The sequence below is a fragment of the Pygocentrus nattereri genome, chromosome 14, assembly GCF_015220715.1.
Source record: "Pygocentrus nattereri isolate fPygNat1 chromosome 14, fPygNat1.pri, whole genome shotgun sequence".
NCBI lineage: Eukaryota > Metazoa > Chordata > Actinopteri > Characiformes > Serrasalmidae > Pygocentrus > Pygocentrus nattereri.
Genome location: NC_051224.1, coordinates 28,166,109 through 28,186,283, shown reverse-complemented (window position 1 = coordinate 28,186,283; position 20,175 = coordinate 28,166,109). Strand labels below are relative to the sequence as shown.

The following is a 20,175-nucleotide window of genomic DNA, read 5'->3' as shown; positions in this document are numbered from 1 at the left end:
ACTTAAGGATTGAACTGTTTGGAGTGAAGTAATAGCAGGCATGAAGCCAGTGTAACTTAACCAAAACTCCAGTTTTAGGATATAGTTCAACCTTATTATTTTTTTATTAAAAAGGTAAATAATCAGCAATAATAGCTTTTTAAAAACATTCTCAATCAAACGTTTACAGTACTGAACTTGGTCCTATGGCAGGCTCTTGGCTCAAAGAAAATTGAATGAATAAAAATAAACTTAATTTAGTGGTGTTGGGAATAGATGTTTCTGTACAAGGCACTGCTCATAAATGTTTCAGGTCTTTCTACTGTCTAGGCAACCAGACTTTTGGAAGATTAATCCAAGACTTCATTCTGTTGTAAGGCTCAAAGTAGTGCTAGTTTATTTTATGACTTTTGATCGGTGTATGCTGTTGTGAATCTTTATGCTTCAGATTCACAAAGTACAAAGGTAAGCAAAATTCAAGCTAGTGGTTCAGACTGCTAACTCGTACTTTTACGATGGCAAGGAGGGACCAAGAGGGAGAGAGAACATAGAAACCTGAGAGCGCCTTACAGGCAGAATGCCTTAGTGACATGTTAAAAGGTCACTGATCCAGTTTGGGCATTCGCCTACCCAATGTTTGGAGGAGAGCTGAGTCAGGCCAAAACGTCTGCTTCATTCTCTGAGTTTGAGAGAGAGAAGCCCATTACACAATCAATCTCCAATCTCTGACATAATCCAAAATAACACACATTACAGACCACCCAGGAACTGCAGAGGCAGAAGCAGTATTGTGTCTAACAACAGCACAGCTATCTGGGATTAGTCAATGCTCAAGAATACATTTTATCTCTGAACACCACCCACATATTTTTCCCAAGCCCCATTAACTACAGTAATATTCTATGATTTCCTGAACATGATGCTTTAATTCAGAACAAATTTTGCAACAAACCCATCAACTCTGAAAACATCAAATCAATTTAGTGCAGTGAGGTTTTAAGGTCTTCAAAATGCCTTTATAAAGGCAATATTTCATCTCATTCATTTATGTTATAAATTCTGAGTATAAGCATCTGATGACAGATTAGGACAGCTGCTGTCACATGCTTTTTCAAAAGCAAGATCAACTGGTCTACCATACAAGCCAGGGGTGTCAAACTCAGGCCTTGCTGAGCATAGAGCTTTCCCTTTCTCTAACACCTTAAAAATCAAGCCATAGAGGCCTTTCTAATTCGCTGGTAAGTTGAATCGGGTGCTTTAAAAGCAAAATATTGAACTCTGCAGTGCTGAACCCACTGCCAGAAAATGTGCTATTACAGGCAAAAAATAGGTCGCTGTTTAGTACAGCAACTCAGCCCAAACCCCCAATCCCCCCACCCCGGAATAGAAGCTCAGAGCTTTTTCTTGAGGCATCCATGGCACTGTTGAGGCAATTCCTAATGGAAGCTTCGAAGAATAAAATAAGAGTAGTATGGCTATATTTTGCAACCCTATGCTTTGCTTAAGTAAGGCACTTTGCATACCTCTCCCTACATGGCATAAAATATTTTGCATTTGACAATCCAAACACAGAGAAGCCAAATTATTTTACCATAGATGAGCAGAAAAACCCAAAAGCTCAGATGAAGGTGGTTGTATGAGTGTCATTCAAGCTTTTGGGTCAGCCAGGTGACTCACAAGCTCTGCCCTCTCAATGCAGAAATTTAAAGGAGTGCTCCCTCTCTAGAGACTCCAAACACAGCAGGGCCTCATTTAGTATCTGGCAAAGAAAACTCTGTTTGTCAGTCTATTAACAGTGGAAGTGAGAAACAAGAGGTGCTCTGTCTCAAACTGGAGACAAAGCATTAAAAATGCCTCATAATATCATAATAACCAGATGCCTCATAATATCATAATAACCAGAATCAATGCTGCATAGAGCTTGCAGCAAAGATCAGCAAGCACCCAGATCTTTAGTTAGGGCACAGGAAAACCGCAGGTTCCTGCAAAGGCCCCAAATCAGAGGTGTCCTGGTCCTGAAGTGCCAGACCCCTGCAGAGTTTGGTGACTGTCCTGCTCTTCCACACATATTAAACCTGGTACCTAACAATTGAGTTGTATCAGGTGTGTTTGAGCAAGGAAATCACCCCATTGTGCTGGTCTAAGGCCCTCCAGTATCAAAGCTGAACATCCCTGGCACAAAGACGTAATACACAAAATGTTAAAATTATAAAAGAAATTGGTTGCAAATCATCAGTCATCATCAAATCATGAAAATTATGTGATTATTTTTACACCATTTACATCAACTTACATTTTTCTTCACAGATCCCTTTCTTTTTTAAAGCTTTTCAAAAGGTTTAAAATTTACAGTATATCCTTGGTCAAATAACATGTTTTATTGATTTTCTAAATACCACATTTCTATAAAGAATTTCTATAAATTTTTCCACAAGCCACATTTTATACTTTTCTCCAAAATGTCAAATTCAGAAAATGAACAGTAATTTCACAATGTACATTGTACTGTAATGGATGTATATGCACTGCTCAAAAAAATAAAGGGAGCACTTAAACAACACAATATAACTCCAAGTAAATCAAACTTCTGTGAAATAAAACTGTCCACTTAGGAAGCAACACTGATTGACAATCAATTTCACATGCTGTTGTGCAAATGGAATAGACAACAGGTGGAAATTATTGGCAATTAGCAAGACACACTCAATAAAGGAGTGGTTCTGCAGGTGGGGACCACAAACCACTTCTCAGTACCTATGCTTTCTGGCTGATGTTTTGGTCACTTTTGAATGTTGGTGGTGCTTTCACACAGGACTGCTACCTCTGCCTTTGTGCAAGGAGGAACAGGAGGAGTACTGCCAGAGCCCTGCAAAATGACCTCCAGCAGGCCACAAATGTGCATGTGTCTGCACAAACGGTTAGAAACCGACTCCATGAGGATGGTATGAGGGCCCGACGTCCACAGATGGGGGTTGTGCTCACAGCCAAACACTGTGCAGAATGCTTGGTATTTGCCAGAGTACACCAGGATTGGCAAATTCGCCACTTTCAACACGGATGAAAGCAGGTTCATACTGAGCACGTGTGACAGACATGTTGCCTGCCTGCAACATCCTTCAGCATGACCGGTTTGGCAGTGGGTCAGTAATGGTGTGGGGTGGCATTTCTTTGGAGGGCTGCACAGCCCTCCATGTGCTCGCCAGAGGTAGCCTGACTGCCATTAGGTACCGAGATGAGATCCTCAGACCCCTTGTGAGACCATATGCTGGTGCGGTTGGCCCTGGTTTCCTCCTAATGCAGGACAATTCTAGACCTCATGTGGCTGGAGTGTTTCAGCAGTTCCTGCAAGATGAAGGCATTGAAGCTATGGACCGGCCCGCCCGTTCCCCAGACCTGAATCCGATTGAGCACATCTGGGACATCATCTCGCCCCATCCACCAATGCCACGTTGCACCACAGACTGTCCAGGAGTTGACGGATGCTTTAGTCCATGTCTGGGAGGAGATCCCTCAGGAGACCATCCGCCACCTCATCAGGAGCATGCCCAGGCATTGTAGGGAGGTCATACAGGCACGTGGAGGCCACACACAATACTGAGCCTCATTTTGACTTGTTTTAAGGACATTACATCAAAGTTGGATCAGCCTGTAGTGCGTTTTTCCACTTTAATTTTGTGTGTGACTCCAAATCCAGGCCTCCATTGGTTAATAAATTTGATTTCCATTGATGATGCGTGATTTTGTTGTCAGCACATTCAACTTTGTACAGAACAAAGTATTCAATGAGAATATTTCATTCATTCAGATCTAGGATGTTATTTGAGTGTTCCCTTTATTTCTTTTAGCAGTGTAGTTATTTTCACTTAGAAAATCAACAAAACAGGTCATTTGACCAGGGGTGCCAAAACTTCAGCATATGACTGTATGTCCTGCTTGGCTCGCCTAGCTTTAATTTTTAAGCCAGCCAATGCACACTTTTATTCTCCATATGTCTAAATTGTTTGCTTCTTTGTGTAGACACACACTAGGGCTGCTCAATTACAACAAAAATCATAATTACTATTATTTAACATGGTTAGCCATTGATTGTTGGTTACAACAATTGATCTTTTCAAAAAATCTTGTCTCTTTAACAGGATTTCCTTGAACTTTACATACAATTCAACTGAAAAACAAATTTAAAACAGTAAAAAAAAGCTAAACAATACAGAAGTACATCATCATCATCTTAAGCTGCTTAATCCAGCTAGGGTCGCAGTAGCAGATAGCAGAGCAGACAATCCCAAACAACCCTTTGCCCCACAACTTCCCCATCATTCTGAGGGACCCAGGCCAACTTGGACAATCCCTCATTTCCACAGCTTGTATCCGCAATGTCATTCTTTCTGTCAATACTTAAAGCTCACAACCATAGGTGAGGGTTGGGATGTAGACCTCCCTTTAAACAGAGCGCTTTACCTTATGGCTCAGCTCTGTCTTCACATTATAGTCCATTACAGTGACCGCATTACTGCTGCCACCTGTCCCAGCCTGCAACTATGAACAAGACCCCAAGATTCTTAACCTCCTCCACCTCGGGCAGGTCCTTGTCAGGGCTTGTGTGATGTAGGGATCTTCAGAGCTAATTCATCTGGAGCAGTATGCTCCTTCTAAGGTTTCCCCAAGGTGAACAGGTCTGGAATGAAGACCCAGACTAACTTGAACCAATACCCCATGATAAAGGGACACAAAAGGCCTGGGAAAGGGTTACTGGGTGCTACCCCTGGAGCCAGGTCTGGGGGTAGTGTTCTTTGACGAGCGCCTGGCAGCCAAGCAATAATAATAATAATAAATAATAATAATAATAAATACAATTAAATAGATAAACTATGTTATGGTGCACTTCCACAAGCTACTTAAAAGTACTAAACACAAACACACACACACACACGCACACATTTTCTAAGCCACTTCTCCCTCAGGGGAGGGGGGGTGCTGGAGCCTATCCCCGCAGTCATTGGGCGGAAAGTATTAAAAATATCTAAAAAAAAAATGTAAAAGAATAAATGAGACCCAATGGTTTTAAATTAGTTTAGGCTTTTTGGAAGGGGTGAAAGCACAATGGTGTAAAGGAAGGGGTACGCAGATTTATAACACAATACAAAATGAGAGCGTCATTGTGAAATGCAATGCGGCACAATAAACATTTTATCTTGACTGTCTTGTTTTCATAATTGTTGGAAGCCAAAATTGTACTTGCATTGTACTTAATCGCCAAGCCCTAACACAGACACACACACACAAACACACACAAATAAACAATAAAATTACATAAAATCAACTTGATCACTGTCTTCTTTAGGGGACTCTATTAGGCTAATTCAACATTACTGCAGGTTAAATGAAAGTATCAATTGAATTCAGTGCAGTTTACAAGTGGGAGCATCTTCTTCATGACAGATCATGAATATTTCCTGGGACTGATCTGACTGGTCCTACATTTTATGCAGTGCTACAACCACACCAGTAGATAAGCCCAATGATTCGACAATATGACACAAAACACTTGGGGGCAGCATGGTGGCGTGGTGGGTAGCACTGTTGCCTCACAAAAAGAAAGGCCTGGGTTTGATTCACCAGCTGGGCGATCAGGGTCCTTTCTGTGTAGGGTTTGCATGTTCGTCCCACCATCCAAAGACATGCAGTCAGTCCAACTGGACATGCTAAATTTACCCCTTTGATAGAATGTATATGTCTGTCTGCCTTGCAATGGACTGGCAACCAGTCCAGGGTATATCCTGCCTTATGCCTGATGACAGCTTACCCCCTGTGACCCTGAGGGAGAAGCGGCTTAGAAGGTGTGTGTGTACACTGTTATGACTAAGGCTTGGAAGATATGACGGTTATGACTATCCAAAGTATTCTGAGAATCCAGCGTTCTGATTATACAACAGCATTCAAGTGAGTGTAGAACTTTTTGGACAAGCTACAGAGGCACAGCAAAGTTTACTAGCCCTAAAAGCAACACGCTGCCATACCATTGGAATTATGGGATTGAACAGTGTTCAGCAGAGGTGGACAAAGTACACAAATCATGTACTTGAGTTAAAGTAGAGATACCCAAGGTAAAATATTACTCCAGTAAAAGTAGAAGTCCTTACTCTAGACCTCAACTTGAGTAAAAGTACAAAAATATTTGCCTTCAAATGTACTTTTTCAAAAAAGTATCAAAAGTAAAAGTACTAAAAGATTAATTATGGCTCTTATGTCCTTTTACCATTTTTGTAACAAGACTCGTTTCATGAACTCATTTTAGTTGAAAATCCTCTAGTGTCTCTCTTGGTTAACCAGTCTTTTAATATAATGTCATTAATTAGTGATGCTGACGTCTATTAAAATGATCATAAACACAAAACACAAAAATATATATATATTCTTTAGTAAAAAGTAAGATATTTGACTTTGGAATGTAGTGAAGTGAAAGTAAAAAGTCGCCCAAAATGGAAATACATAAGTAAAGTACAGATACATGAAAAAACTACTCAAGTACAGTAACGAGTTACATTTACTTAGTTACCGTCCACCACTGGTGTTCAGCGATTTCACACTTCAGACTATGAACAGATGTTTATGGCACCAGGGTAGTGGCCTATACATACTTAGAGTAGAAGTATGTGATTTTTTTTCTTTCACACATCAGTTCACTACACACCATGTGATCTCTGAATAGCACTAGCTCTGTGCTATTTAGAGTAGAATTGAGAGTAATTTGGGAGGCAGCTCATTTTCTGAGAGAAAGAACCAGTGAATACTAAAAAACTAAATATGAAAAACTGCAATAAACAGGCAAAATGACTGCAATTATTTCGTAAAATGGTTCTTATTTTTCCCCTTGAGCATTCAGATGAGTAAAGAGGCTTAGTGCCATGTCAGTTATCACGTTTCACATTGTAGCCTAAAGGCTATAAAAGTAAACGAACAAATAGGCTGTGAGATCACACCGTACACAGACCTCACTGTTTATGGATGTTTGTTATCATGACGCACTAGGCTGACTGTCATCGGTTCACAAAGTCCACGGGTGATCAGATTAATCATAAATGGGAAGTAAATAACCACGTTGTCTTCATTCACTAACTAACTGGTGGCTCTTGAGGCTCGCTTTATGAAGATAACAGAGTGCATCGAACATTCACGAAAGTGCGACTTTTCACAGCAAACGAACAGCGCACTGTTTTCTGTGCTGGTGAGCAGAACAGCTTGTAGCCCAGTTTGTTTGAGCAGACGAGAGTGTGCGCTGTCGCATTAACGCTGCCCAGCTTTAGCCTACATTCTTAACCCTGTTATCTCAGGTCTGTGGATTAAGGTGCGTTACAGAGGACACCACAGTGGACAAAACAGTAGAGCTAGACAGTAACTCAGTCATGTATCGTCTACTTGAGTAACACCTTCGTTGATTTGTATTCTTCTGAGCATCTTCAAACGACAGTTACCCATTTTTACTCACACAAAGTATATTTGAGAGGAATTAATCAACTTCATGCAATCACTTTTATGTAAATAAACCTTTTTTTCTGGTTCATTTCGTGATGACAGAAACGGATAACTTCTCACTTTTGAGCTTTAGCATTTATCTTAGACCAGGAGAATCACTTTTTCAACATGATAGTTTTTACTTGCTACTTTTTAAAATTGTACTCAAGGTTTTGGTGGGCTAGTTTTACTTGCACGTGGAGGGAGTGTTGAGGGAGCCTCGCCTTTTCGGAAGAAGGAACCTGCCAGTCTACATTCGTGGTCACTTTGCGTTTACCTGGACTTGTGCCTGGTCTACTGAGGCGACTTCAGCTTCAAGGACCGGAGGCTCATCTGCGACTCCAATTTCCTCAACCACAGGGGGTGCTGAAACGGGCTCTTCTTGTCTTTTCTCCGCTATGGTAGGCTTCACTCGGGGCTCAGAGACCTCAGCAGTGTGCTCCGGTCTCGCCTCTTTTTCTCGCTTCTGCTTGCCGTTCTTTGGTGCAGATTTTTTAGCTAAAAATACCGAGGCAATAATAATGGCGATGATTGTAAAGAAGAGAGCGGATAAAATAACAGGAGCGTCTATAGCCATAATAACGGAGTTGTACTAGAGCAAAGAAAGTAAAGGATTAAATTAGATGACGCTAAGTATAAAGGTGTAAAGTTGTGGGAATATGTAAGCGGCAGCAAGCTGCTGAGTCCCCTGAAGTGCAGATTAACCTACTGAGGGCTGCATCCCACTTGCGCGGTGATGTGCGTGGAGGCGCTGCGCCATACCAGCGTCACGCCCCTCGCGTTAACACTGTGTGCGGGGCCGTTGTTTTTTCTCCGCCTGCATTCCGACAAACTCCGCCCTCGTGCACTCCGATTCACAGATAGTACCGCCTACTCACAGACAGGCCTCCCAATCGGCCCGATCCTCTGAATGAATGAGGCGCGGCGGCAGCTTGTGAATATGAAATACTAATACTAATCCTAGCGCAGGAGGGCGGGGTTTGTCAAAAAACGTGTGGAAAAAAATCGACCGTCTTTCAAAAGGAAGTCATATCGCCTCGCCCTGGACGGTTTGTCCTCACAGCTTAACGGTTCAGCTGCAAAATTAGGCTGCGACTCGGCTAATCCCCAAAGTCTTTTCCGTCCTATTTTTGTTGTTAGCGCTGTAGAAATTCGTGGCAACCTTTTTGTGATGGTCAGGGTTCAGATTTAAATGCATCCATGTACAAATCAGACTAAAGTATTCCAAAAACTGCCATGTTCATGTAATTGGGAGGTCCTACAAAGATGGCAATTACTTTTTCACACCTGCAGGTTTCACACTAGTGTAATTAGCCTAGCTAGTATAACAACCGTAATTAATGTGCCTCGGCTTTCCACCCATGTAGTAAACAAGCTAGTGATTGAGCCAGGGTTCACCAAGCCTGCTCCTAGAGATGCGCCTGCCTGAAGAGTTCACTTTCCAACCCTAATTCCAGATCTAGATGATCCTTTACCAATATCATTAGAAGTCTATTAGCATAGCCTCGTCCTGCTATACCCCTTCCTTTATTATTGTGCTATTTTCTGTGCTCTTAAATCACCAGAATTGACGAATCAGCTCGTTAACAAGCACAGTGTAAAAAAAATAAATAAAAGCTCAACTTAGAAAACAAAAATGTGTGGGACAGGGGCGGGGTCCAAGGCTCACGTCTAACCATATATATATGTATATAATTATATAGCATTTTTCACTTTAGTTGGAAAATCTCAGTGTTTTACACTTCAGTCACACGTCATCACAAACTTCTTTTAAAGGCCACATGTCTGACATGACCCCTGAAGTTCACTATTGGGTTTATATGTGTTTATGCACCAAAACCAGTCAGAAACAGCCGCTCTTAATCCCTTGGAATGAAACCGTTTTTGTTCCTGTGCTTCAAGACTAATATATGCAAATTACCTCTGTCCTGTATTGTGCCTCATTCACAAAGCAGTACAGGCTGAAACACTCTTTACAACATGATTAGCTGTATGAATGCAAATGTTTTGTTTTTTCACAAAAGCATTGAATTCAAAATGGGACATTTTGCTGGCAGTTTAGTATTCAGACTACACAGTGAGGGGAGTGAAGAGGCCACAGCCTAACTAAATATATTGGTGGAGCTGACTAGCATGTGGACTGCCAGATCAGACAAAATTAAAAAGTAGACAGAAAAGACAGCAATATTTTTATAGCACCATAAGCTAAGATAAAAAAATCTTCATTACAGTAATGTTTCATAGAAAGCTTTATTAAATCAAATAATTAACGATATTGATTCATTTACTTTGACCCAAGCAACAGCAAAGTGTCATTTTTTGCACACCCAAAGCCCAAGTAGGCCAAAGCTGCCTGACCCCAGGGGCTGAGAAAGTGCAGAACAAGGATGTGTGCAGTTATCACACCTCCATCTAAAAACAACAGCAAGTATGACTCCAAAACCTGCAGGTAAGACTGAAAAATCCTGAAATAAAGATTGGCTGTCATTTTAAGGGTTCTGTAAATATTATTTTAGTCTTCCAAATGTATTTGGAAAACAAGCATGGGTACATTAGCAGCACTAATAAAATAAAGGAATACTCCAGCGTTCAACCTAATCTCTGAAGCAACTGCCCACAGGCTTTTATTATAAGTGCATTTTGAGTCATTAAGTTTCCTGTACTTTTTATCATCGAGAGAAACTTTCTGAAATTGTAGTTCATGGTAGTCATACACATGATACAGATGAGGCAAAAAGAGATTAGATTAAAAACATACTGAAGCATTGCTTTGACAGTCAACATGGCAATGTGAGAGGCTGGTGCAGTTTGCAGTAAGCAGCTTTACAGTTAGTGCAACCACACAACCATTAGGCACAAATAGGCAGTTTTTTTTGCAGGGGACAGACCATAATAATTCCATATATACAATACAAAGTCACAAACATTTCAGTAGAGCATTTTGTCCCACTCGGACCATGTGTAATCATTTTTTTAAAGAAGTACAAGAACTTAGATTCTGCAACACCTTAACATACATCACAACATACAACTTAATATTTTAAACCTCCACCAATATTAATTATTCTTTACGGGTACTTCATAATGTACTGGCCCTTCCTGGAAAAATGCTTATTTATTTAATTATATATTAACAGTGAACAAAACCGTTTAGTCTTTGCAGTACTGCAAGTTTAACAAGTAATAGGAGAAGAGTAGACCAATACTGTTTACAAGTTATATTTGCTTTTTGTGCATTTGTCTCAGACTGCTAGCTTTTAAAGATGGCCATCTGCACAACACCACAGTAGGCTAAAGCAATAAGTGCTGCTGCCCCTAGTGTTAAATGTCATAACAAATATTTCCTGAATATGGAGCTCTGAACATCTGAGAAAAGCTACATTTCAACTGTTAAAAGTGATCTCTAGCCATGTATCTGATGGCAATTTTCTCCCTGAAGTTAAAATCATTTCAATCACTTCAATTTCTAGTTGGACCAGATTTGTGTGTTTACACGAATATCAGTTCGTGTTAACTGCACCAGTTTTTCAAAAGTTCTGCATAATTCAAGATATAAACAGTCATTTGATGTGGTTTCATGTGAAGAGTCAAAGTTGTTTAAAGTGGTGGTGATAGGTGATGTCTTAAGTTATTATCCGGTGAAGTTTCTTTACAATGCTCCATTTCACATCAAACCGCTCTGAATGACTTTGCTTACACCTCTACCTATGAATTATGTAGAAATTTGGAAAAATGGGCAGAATTCCCATTTTAAAAAGACAGGTCAGAAAGACAGCCAAAATAATGGGATTCATTTTTAATAGTGACATATTTAATACTGCATAAATTAAATGGCACTTCCCTTTAAAAGAACAACTAGCAGAAACCTCCTACTTCTCCAAGTCTGCACAACTGAATGGATTTAAAAAAAAAAAGTGGCTAGTGGGCTGTCATTCCTTTGTGAATCCATGGCCTATTTTATAAACAGATATGGGTTCATAAAGAAGGACTTGTAAGAGAAATCTGACCACTTAATAACCTAAAGGATATGTGAACATGTTTAGACAACTCGTTTTTGCAAACTCCACTAAAAAGTGAACACAAAAAAAATACAAAAATCATATGATATGAATTCTCTATTCATGCTGTATTTCACAGATCATTTCCACCTTACCGTTTTGTGTAATTAAAAGCAGCTCTGTTCATATATTTTCTCATATTAACCAAAGACTAATCTTCTGGTTCAGGGCTCATATGTATGAAGCACTTTAGAGACTCTGAACAACCATTCTGATCAAACCATCAGATGATTTATACACTGGGAAACAAACATTATCAGAGTGATGGCAGAATAATGTTATCAAATGAGTAAGGAAATGATCACAGTAAGCAAAATCACAGCTCAAGAATAAGTGGAGGATGAAAACAAGCACACACCTTTTCCCATTAGTTCATGTTTATGCTATGGCCAACCTGGCCCAATGAACACTAGTATGGATATTCCTTCCTTTTGTCTCATTTTCACTAAAAGCACATTACTAGCAGATTCAGACAGCACACCAGAGCTGACAGTGCTATCAAGTAGACAAATGTCAGCAGCAGACCTCTAATAGAGAGGCTCCAGGGGATAATGGGGGGGGGGGTTGGGGGGGGGGCGGACAGACAGACAGACACTGTCCTGGGAGACTCCATGGGATTAAAAGCCCCTATGATGGAATTAAACGGGGCAGGATGTCACCGTGATGAGCTTCGCTCTTTGCTCGCACAGTCATCTTGGCTGGTGATGTCACCATTTCCCATCATGCCACAGGTTCTCCGCTTCTTCCTTCGGTGGGCCATGGGATCCCCCTCAGAGCCTGATTCAGCCTTCAGAATGCAGAAAAACAATATCCATTTCTCACACTTGTTGAACATCTCCAGTGACTGAAATATTCAAGCAGCAAGGTGGCATTCAATTTCAATAAAAGGCAGCAGCGCTAAGCAACATGCAGCAAAGCAACAAGCAGCAAAGCAACCGCTGGTGGTACAGTGTAAAAGAACTGAACAACGCAATGAAATTGAGCTCAGTGACCCAGACTGGCAAAACGATCAGAAAGGCCCAAACCCATTTCACCTCTTGCCCCCAACACTTAGCCCTACCCCTCTGTTTTGTGCATTCACGTCTAGGGGTAGGGTTGTCCCGATTGTTGTTTAGATGAAGGGGTATGGTGAAGTCTTAGGGCTACATGGCCCTTCAAACGGAGATTATTCAGAGGCACACTACAAATGGAGTGTTATGAGAAAATTCCCAGAATGCTATGTGAATCATTGGCAACATGGCTACACAGGCAGCCAAAGAGACACATAAATGTAAGTATTTCTCTGGTAAAAAGCCGTTGTATTATAAGAACCATTGTAATAGCATTCAATGGTCATTTCCTTCCATGCTAGTAATACAATGATGTCTCGGTCGCTACCTAGCGAAATTTCCCGCTCTACCTTAAATGGTGCAGCAGTTACGTTCTGGTACGTGAGGTTGCTGGATCATTGAAAGTGGAGCGGGAAAATTCAATGATGAAGCTGGCAATTAGAAAGCTAAGTTCAGCTTCATATCACTGAAGAATTCTTGGTGGCGATAAATGTCATCCCTCTCTTTAAAGGCGTATTATGCCCTAAATGTATTTAAGCAGTGAGGAGCTGAACTTTCCCCTCCTCCTACTGCAGACTGGCAGGGTCGCCTACAGAGCAGCAATAGTAGCTGTTAATGAAGTGATGTAGTTTTTTGTTTGTGCTCTTTTTTATTCTGTGACTCGTTTGATTGATTGATGCATAAAACCGAAGCTGAATGAATCAGGAGTGCCCATGCTTTTCAGTCTCCTTCGCATAAATGGCAAAAGTCAGTGTGATATACCATAACTGTTATAGTCTGGAGACACAGCAGGAAAACACATGATTATTTTTCCAGGCTATTTTAAATATGATTCACCTGTCCTGTCACGTGACACACAAGTGAGATCACCACAGCTGGAGGCAGCATATTGGAAATGGCCGGAAAACCTCATCTCTTTTGTTTACGTAAAAGTCACTGATGACAACTGATGACGTATCTGGTTCTTGAAGGGTTGTCCCATTTCATAGGGGCAAGATTTCAACCACTACCCCTCGTAACTCAGTTTCAAGGGGGAGGGTTACACGCAAAAACAAGGGGTAGGGGTAAAAATAAGAAATGGTATTAAGCCAAAGAATCTTCTTCCTGCATTAATCTTGCTTTCTACTAAAGATATGCTCCATTGCGTTTACATGAAAATGGAGGGAAAGCTGATCACAGACATCACAGTCGTGTTCTATATGGAGTCTTTTTTTTTATATATTAAAAAAAAAAATTTGTTGATGACTTTCTAATAATGGTGACAACAATAAAATTTTAGAGACGTGTTAGCAGTAAATTAATTAATTAAAACGCGTCACCGGAAAATTCTAAAGTTCTAAATTCTAACTTGCTCCTCTAACATGTTTAGAAAGTGAGTAATGTTTATTTGTTAGCTATGCGGCTAAATCTAATATTTAGATTTACATGATTAACAGATTTAACAGATTAACATGTGTGCTAGCAAAATGAAGTTTTTTTTGTTTGTTTATTCACAAAAAAGTAGCTTTGCTTGACTTAGTAGCTAACCAGTGTTAGCTACTAAATAAAGATGGCTGTTATCATGATAAAATACATCGCAATACGCTTTTCTGAGTATATCCAAATTGTACTTAGTGCAGCGCAGGTTGTGAAATGTTGAATACAAAATCATTGTATTTATACTTTTTGGTAGGGTTTTTATGTTGTACCTACTGTTTCTTTTTTTCTGTTCCAACATATCAGATGTCAGACAAAAGTATAATTTTCATGATATATTGGGTATCTTGAACATCTATTGAATTGTGATATTTTTTTGCCATATTACCTAGCCATAGCTATGCAACAAGTTGGCTAATCAACTAATTTGACAATTTAGGTTTGTACTGTAATAGTTGCCCACAATGAAGAAGAATTTCTTTACCATAACTATTTAAATGACAATCATCAGATATAAAATTTCATGATTGAGACAACCCTAGCTATAGGCAAAGTTAATAATTTCGTTCAATGCATAGATAAATATATGTAGTCATGGTCATCATTATATGATTAGATGACATGTTTGTTTTTTATTGAGATCCTAATATATAAATAAAGACGCCATATAGCACAGTAAACAAATGCAAGTTGCTTTTACACTGTCTGGCACAGTAGCAGATATTTGCTGTAGTGTGAGTTTTAACAATGTTAGTTTGATTTACTCTATATCTTTTACCGGTTTGCTGTGGGTTTTTCATCATTGGTAGATTAGTGTACACCTAGCCTACTATTCACTACACAAACACCTGCCAACCTGCAGCATAACATTTATATTGTGGATAATTTAGATTTATTGTGCTTTGCCACTGCTTTCCCAGTGACCTATAAATGTCTTTGTTTATCTTAAATATTTTATCCCCTTAAACTAGTGTTTGATTGGTTTGCGTGTTCTTGCATTAGCTGCAATTATTAAGGTGTCCTAGCTCCTTTAGTAAACCGTTTCTTGTGTTTGAACGGAGTATAGCTTTGATCTAGTTTAATTTTAGCTCAGTGCTTTAGTTGTGTATGCATGTCCTAGCCAATTAAATATTTGTTGGATGTTTTAGCTGTGAGAGTTGCGGTTCTAGATCTTTAAAGTACTGTTTAATCCAAGTGATTATAGCTGTGAAAATCTCATGAATGTTATTTTTACCTCCATATTAAAATATTTTTGTCTCCTGAAACGCAAGTAATAAATGCAGCCAAGTACCGAGTTATACTGGCTCCCACTCCTTTAAAAAATAAGTTTGCATAGCCACCAAATCCAACTTCCTGTCTGTCTACTCTTTTCTTTAGACACCTACTAATTATCTTTTGAAGGTTGCCCCCAGAACACTGAATGATTTTATCACCGGCAGTGTGCATAGGAGTCAACATGACTGAGTGTCAAGTGTGGCTCAGCTGTGCACAATTTTTATGTAGTGTGTAAAATGCTATGTATTTGGCAGTAAGCATTTATTTGCTTGAATTTGGTTATTACCAAACAATCCTTTTTCTGTTTAATCAGGCATACTGATAATGGAAATGAACAAATCAATGTGATGGCTGGGGGCATCCAGTAGAAATCTGGGACCTGTATATTCTTCAAACTAGCTCACAAGATACGCTTCAACTAGTTTTTGGAAAATTACTTTTTGATGTTTTTATACTGATATTATAAGATGTTAAACTATCAAAAACATGGCTTTAAATAGTGTGCTTATGACTTCTGCATAGTACTGTGCATCTGCTAAATCTGTTAGGAGAAATGGTCAGAAAAACCTCTGTGCAAATACATATGTATGTGCTGTATGTGTAAGGGATGTGTCTGTTTTCATTATCCTGACCACTCAGTACCAACAACTCGCTCTAACTGAATGGCTGGGTTTGTAAATGTGTGTCTGTCATTAGTTAGAGAGACAGGGTGGTACCTCTGAGTCTGAATCTGAAGAACTAGAAGAAGAGGAGGAGGAAGAGTCACTAGAGCTGTCTGAAGCAATGCCTGTAGACTCCTGTAGGTCCACTTTGTCTGCAAGAGCAGCTAAATCTGGCCTCTCCTGCTTCAGAATTCTGGGAAAAGGAGAGAGACAAATGAAATACAGATATGCTGAGTGCATTTAGAACACTACAGGTTTTAAGAGTAGACTCACAGAACTATTCTAACCTGTACCACTTCCTGGAGAGTTTAGGCCGGCCACGAACTGTCTTGTGCCAAACAATGGGAAAGTTGGTGGTACTGGCGAAGTTCTGAGTGACCGCAATGGTCGTATCCAAGTTGAGGACAACATGCCACCAGCCACCTACGAGACAACAGACAAACTTCATCTCAAGAACATAACCTGCTCTGAACCACAAAATATTAATTTAAAGCCAACCTGAAATCAGGTTTTTCCCTTGTTAGTTTTAGTCATATTAAACAATACTCACCATAACATTTATTTCTTGTTTTCCCATAATCTTTATGTGTAACACTGTGACATTTGCCTGCCTCAAAAACATTTTGCAAGTTTGGCAATAACATCATGTTTCACCTCGAAACCCATTAGCCAACTCAGGCATCCTCCCTGATACTCAATTACTGAAAAATATTCATTTTTAATACAATTCCAGAGCAAATAATTGCATCTATGACATTGGTGTAGAAGCTCTAATAAGGGAAACCATGCTATATTTAGAGACCTACAGATGGTCCAATTTTTGGCATACATAGGGACAGAGCTAAAATATGGACTGTCTGAGGTCCCTTAGGACCAATTTGAGAACCACTGCCCTACGGAACAAGGCAGGGTAGAGCAAAGTAGATAAAGGAATGTGTGAATATGAATAATCTTTCAAAGGTTTATGAACATAATATAAATTTTCTACACAGATGTTTTAACATTTACTTTATGTAGAAGTTCTTTTAACTTTAAAAAGGATATTCAGTTTCTGTGTAAACAGACCTGGACTGCTTAACAAAATGTTATTTACAATCAGTAAACACTGAATATTAGCCATGTGTTCTATAATAACACTTCCATGTGGTGCAAGGTCATATTAATAAAAGGTGGGAAGGCTTACAAGTTGCTGAGGTTTCAGCATATATCTTTGCCCACCATACCCTCTGCATTGCATTACATTACATTATACCTTTGCCTTAACATGGCTATAGCTCTTACCATGTGCAAACAAATTACGTAACAAGGTGTTTGGGAATAAAGTTGCCCCCAAGAATTGTGCATTCAACAAAGATTCTGTTCACAGCAAATTCTACGATAACTGCACTCTCTATAGAAAGGGTTGATGCTGTTAAAGTTTGCAATAACAAACTAATCATTTCACCAGACTGTTTCAATACATGAACACGCATGAATGACAGCAGAGCAAACCTGCAGCGTGATAAGAAAACATTCTCATAATCCAACTAAGCATTAATCAGTAACTGACCCGGAACAAACACGGTCTCTCCAGGACGCTGCAGGATCTCCAGTGGTCTGAACTCAGCAGGCCAGGTGGGCTGCTGTGTGCGGGGATAAATCACACTGAACCAGGTGATGGCCTCATCCTGCTGGTTGCCGCCCTCATCTCGGGTTACTTTAATTAGTTCACGAGGCGTGTGTGTGGGGAAGAGGCACCAACGCTTGTGGCCCTGAACCAGAGCATTCCAAGCACTCGTGCCCAGTGGGTCGATGTGAATGCCTGTGCCAGAGCGAGCGGGGCCCATCACAAACCACCTGAGGGGAAAAGGAGATGAAATTATTAATTTATACTTCACTAGGAAAGATACTATAAGTGGGATACCCAAAGTTGGCCCATGAGGATGTTTGATTTGCTCTGCCAAAAATATACCCAAACTTACCCAATATATACCCAAAAAGTATTTTGGGTAACAAAATGGTGTGCAATGATAAAATATATTTTTTAAAAAGTTAAAACAAAGAGTTATACTATATTTTCAAGAGTGTAGTTTGTAGTGTATGCCTCCCACGCGGGGGGGTGGGGGGTGTAGTGTGTGTGCGCAGTTTAAGCACGATAACCTGCTTTTGGATGCTCATCTGATGTGGTGTTTCAATTAAAAATGGCTCACTTTAAAGCCTAACAGTTGGTAAATAAAAAATGTCAATATCAGCATCGGTATCAAAAAATAAAAATTGTTCTCATCATTATTTCGCACTCAATAACACATTTATTGACAGGTCATCTGGTAAACATAACAGCACACAAATGGTTGAATGAAGAGGCTGCCTGTTACCTGTATGGTGGCCGCCGCTTCTCCCCAGCAAACTGAAAGAGGTCGTCTCTAAAGAAGACAGGGACCTGATAATCCTCAAGCAACTTGCGGCGTTTCGCATGTTCACCATAGCTGCTATCAAAGATGTAGAGTGGGCTGTCGTCTCGCGTGCTCTCCATGTATTCAACATAATATTTCATCTTCATTTTCACAGAATAACCGTCATTATCCTCACCACACTTGAACTTCTGGTTGCGGTATTTGCGTTTGAGTCGTTCCAGAGTCCACTTCTCTCGTGCTGGCCATGACTCCTGACAGTTCAGCAGAACTACCGGTTTATAGGGCTTCTCAAAGCGCTGGATAAACTCTTCTGGGCTCAGACGAAGGACGTCCACTCGCTCCACATTGTCCTTAGGCAAAAGGAAAAACATCAGTTGTGGTACAGATCATCTTGAAATAAAGGTACAAATAATGCTGCCAAAGAACAGGTTTGAGAACCCTCAGTTTTTCTGCTTAGAAACATTTACTTTCTTTTACACAGTCATCCATCTAAAATGAATGTATTTAAGAAGTTTTGCTTATTCCATGATCCAATAATAAACTTTAAAAAGCACCATACTGGAATTTAATGATGATAGTCAGTCTTTCCCAACACATTTTCACTACAATTAGGGCTGCACATTCATATTTTAATGCAGCTATTTGATGAAACATTTTATTTTTGTACTGACTTATTAGACTAAACCACAAAAAAAAAAAATCACTGGCTGCAGTTGTGGCAGTGTGTTTACTTAATGCCGTGTCTGAAACGCTGATGCTTAGATTTTTAGTAGCCTTGAGCAGGCCAGAGCCCTTAACACCTCCAATGATCAAATCTGAACAATTTAGCAATCAAACTCCCTGCGTGTGTCATACTGAAACAGTGCAAGGTAATATGTGTAGTAAATATAAATAAATAGATAGCAAAGCTAAATGCGACTTTAACTAAGCGCCGATGTATGTTTCATGTGAGCAAATTAACAATCACTTAAAAATTACAAAAAGGTCTAAAAGGATGTGAGTCTATGTCCTATCCCAGTTTCGCAAATCTCACGCACAAACTGAACCGAGAGGACAGAAGTGATAATTTGGCGCAGGCGTAGACTCCAGCGCTTCTGTAGCTAAACATCGCCATGGTGTACGTGCAGTAAGTAACGTAGCTTAGCTCCACCAAAAAGCCAGCGTTATGCTCAGAGCACACGCGGTCCGAACAGTAATGTGGAGCAAGCTACAAGGCAACTCAGTGTTATTAGCAAACACGTGGAAAACTTACAACAGGTTTTTCTAACATGAAACGGGTTGGCACTGACGTCTCGCAAAGCTAACTTCGATCTCGACTAGAGAGCAGCGTTAGCTGGCTGACGGCGCAATGAGTTACCAAGCATTCAATTAGGTTACCTTCACTGTCCGGTGCGAAAGATCGAATGTCTCGCAGTAGTTATGCTTTGTCCAGTCAACGGAATCCTTTAATTCTGGCCTGGCGCTCCGTTTCGCTTCTTTGATTCGTTTCTTACTCTTGTGGTTCATTCCCTCAAGATGATTACCGCTGTGTCAACTTCAGGCTACAGCAAAAGTGGTTAGCCGGTTAGGCTAGCTCCCTGCTAGTGACGCTATTGACAGTGAGTGGAGAGCCAAGGCTAGCTAGCAAAGCATCAGTAAGGTATGTTTATGAACAGTTCTATGGTTGAAGACGCGACTATTCGCCTTAATAAACACAAAAACTAAATCTGTTTATTTCAGCAACAGTTACTGAGGGAAGGAAACTGCAAGAACTTAGGTAACCGGCAGACAGCGCCAACTTCTCAACAGTGCTTGGCGCAACCTACTGTTAAATGGCTAAACCCCGCCTTTT

General features: G+C 40.1%; 2 protein-coding genes across 8 annotated transcripts in view; both read right to left on the bottom strand.

The window, feature by feature from the left end:
* The window catches only part of si:ch73-366l1.5 (FILIA-N KH-like domain-containing protein), a 51,767-nt gene extending 43,395 nt beyond the window's left edge, over window positions 1-8,372 (bottom strand). For 3 of the 6 annotated variants that reach the window (XR_001858725.2, XR_001858726.2, XM_017716971.2), the window contains exon 1: window positions 7,769-8,372. Coding sequence is in view for 1 of the 6 variants with exons in the window: in XM_017716971.2 (XP_017572460.1) it covers window positions 7,769-8,068 (300 nt within the window). In the remaining 5 variants the exon portion in view is untranslated. The remainder of the gene's footprint in view (window positions 1-7,768) is intronic. The other 3 variants (XR_001858727.2, XR_005131385.1, XR_005131386.1) reach the window with 2 other exon arrangements.
* Window positions 8,373-9,722: 1,350 nt separating this feature from the next.
* On the bottom strand, window positions 9,723-20,135 carry jmjd6 (jumonji domain containing 6, arginine demethylase and lysine hydroxylase). Of its 2 annotated transcripts, none has more exons than XM_017716976.2 (6): window positions 19,722-20,135; window positions 18,306-18,694; window positions 17,501-17,787; window positions 16,239-16,374; window positions 16,006-16,144; window positions 9,723-12,336 (listed from the first exon to the last, which is right to left on the bottom strand). In XM_017716976.2, exons 1-6 carry the CDS (start codon window positions 19,848-19,850, stop codon window positions 12,205-12,207), a joined length of 1,212 nt encoding a protein of 403 aa, XP_017572465.1. In that variant the 5' UTR covers window positions 19,851-20,135; the 3' UTR covers window positions 9,723-12,204. The 2 variants fall into 2 exon arrangements, with proteins under 2 accessions (XP_017572465.1, XP_017572466.1); XM_017716977.2 differs by lacking the exon at window positions 19,722-20,135 and adding an exon at window positions 19,597-19,691.
* Window positions 20,136-20,175: the final 40 nt, after the last annotated feature.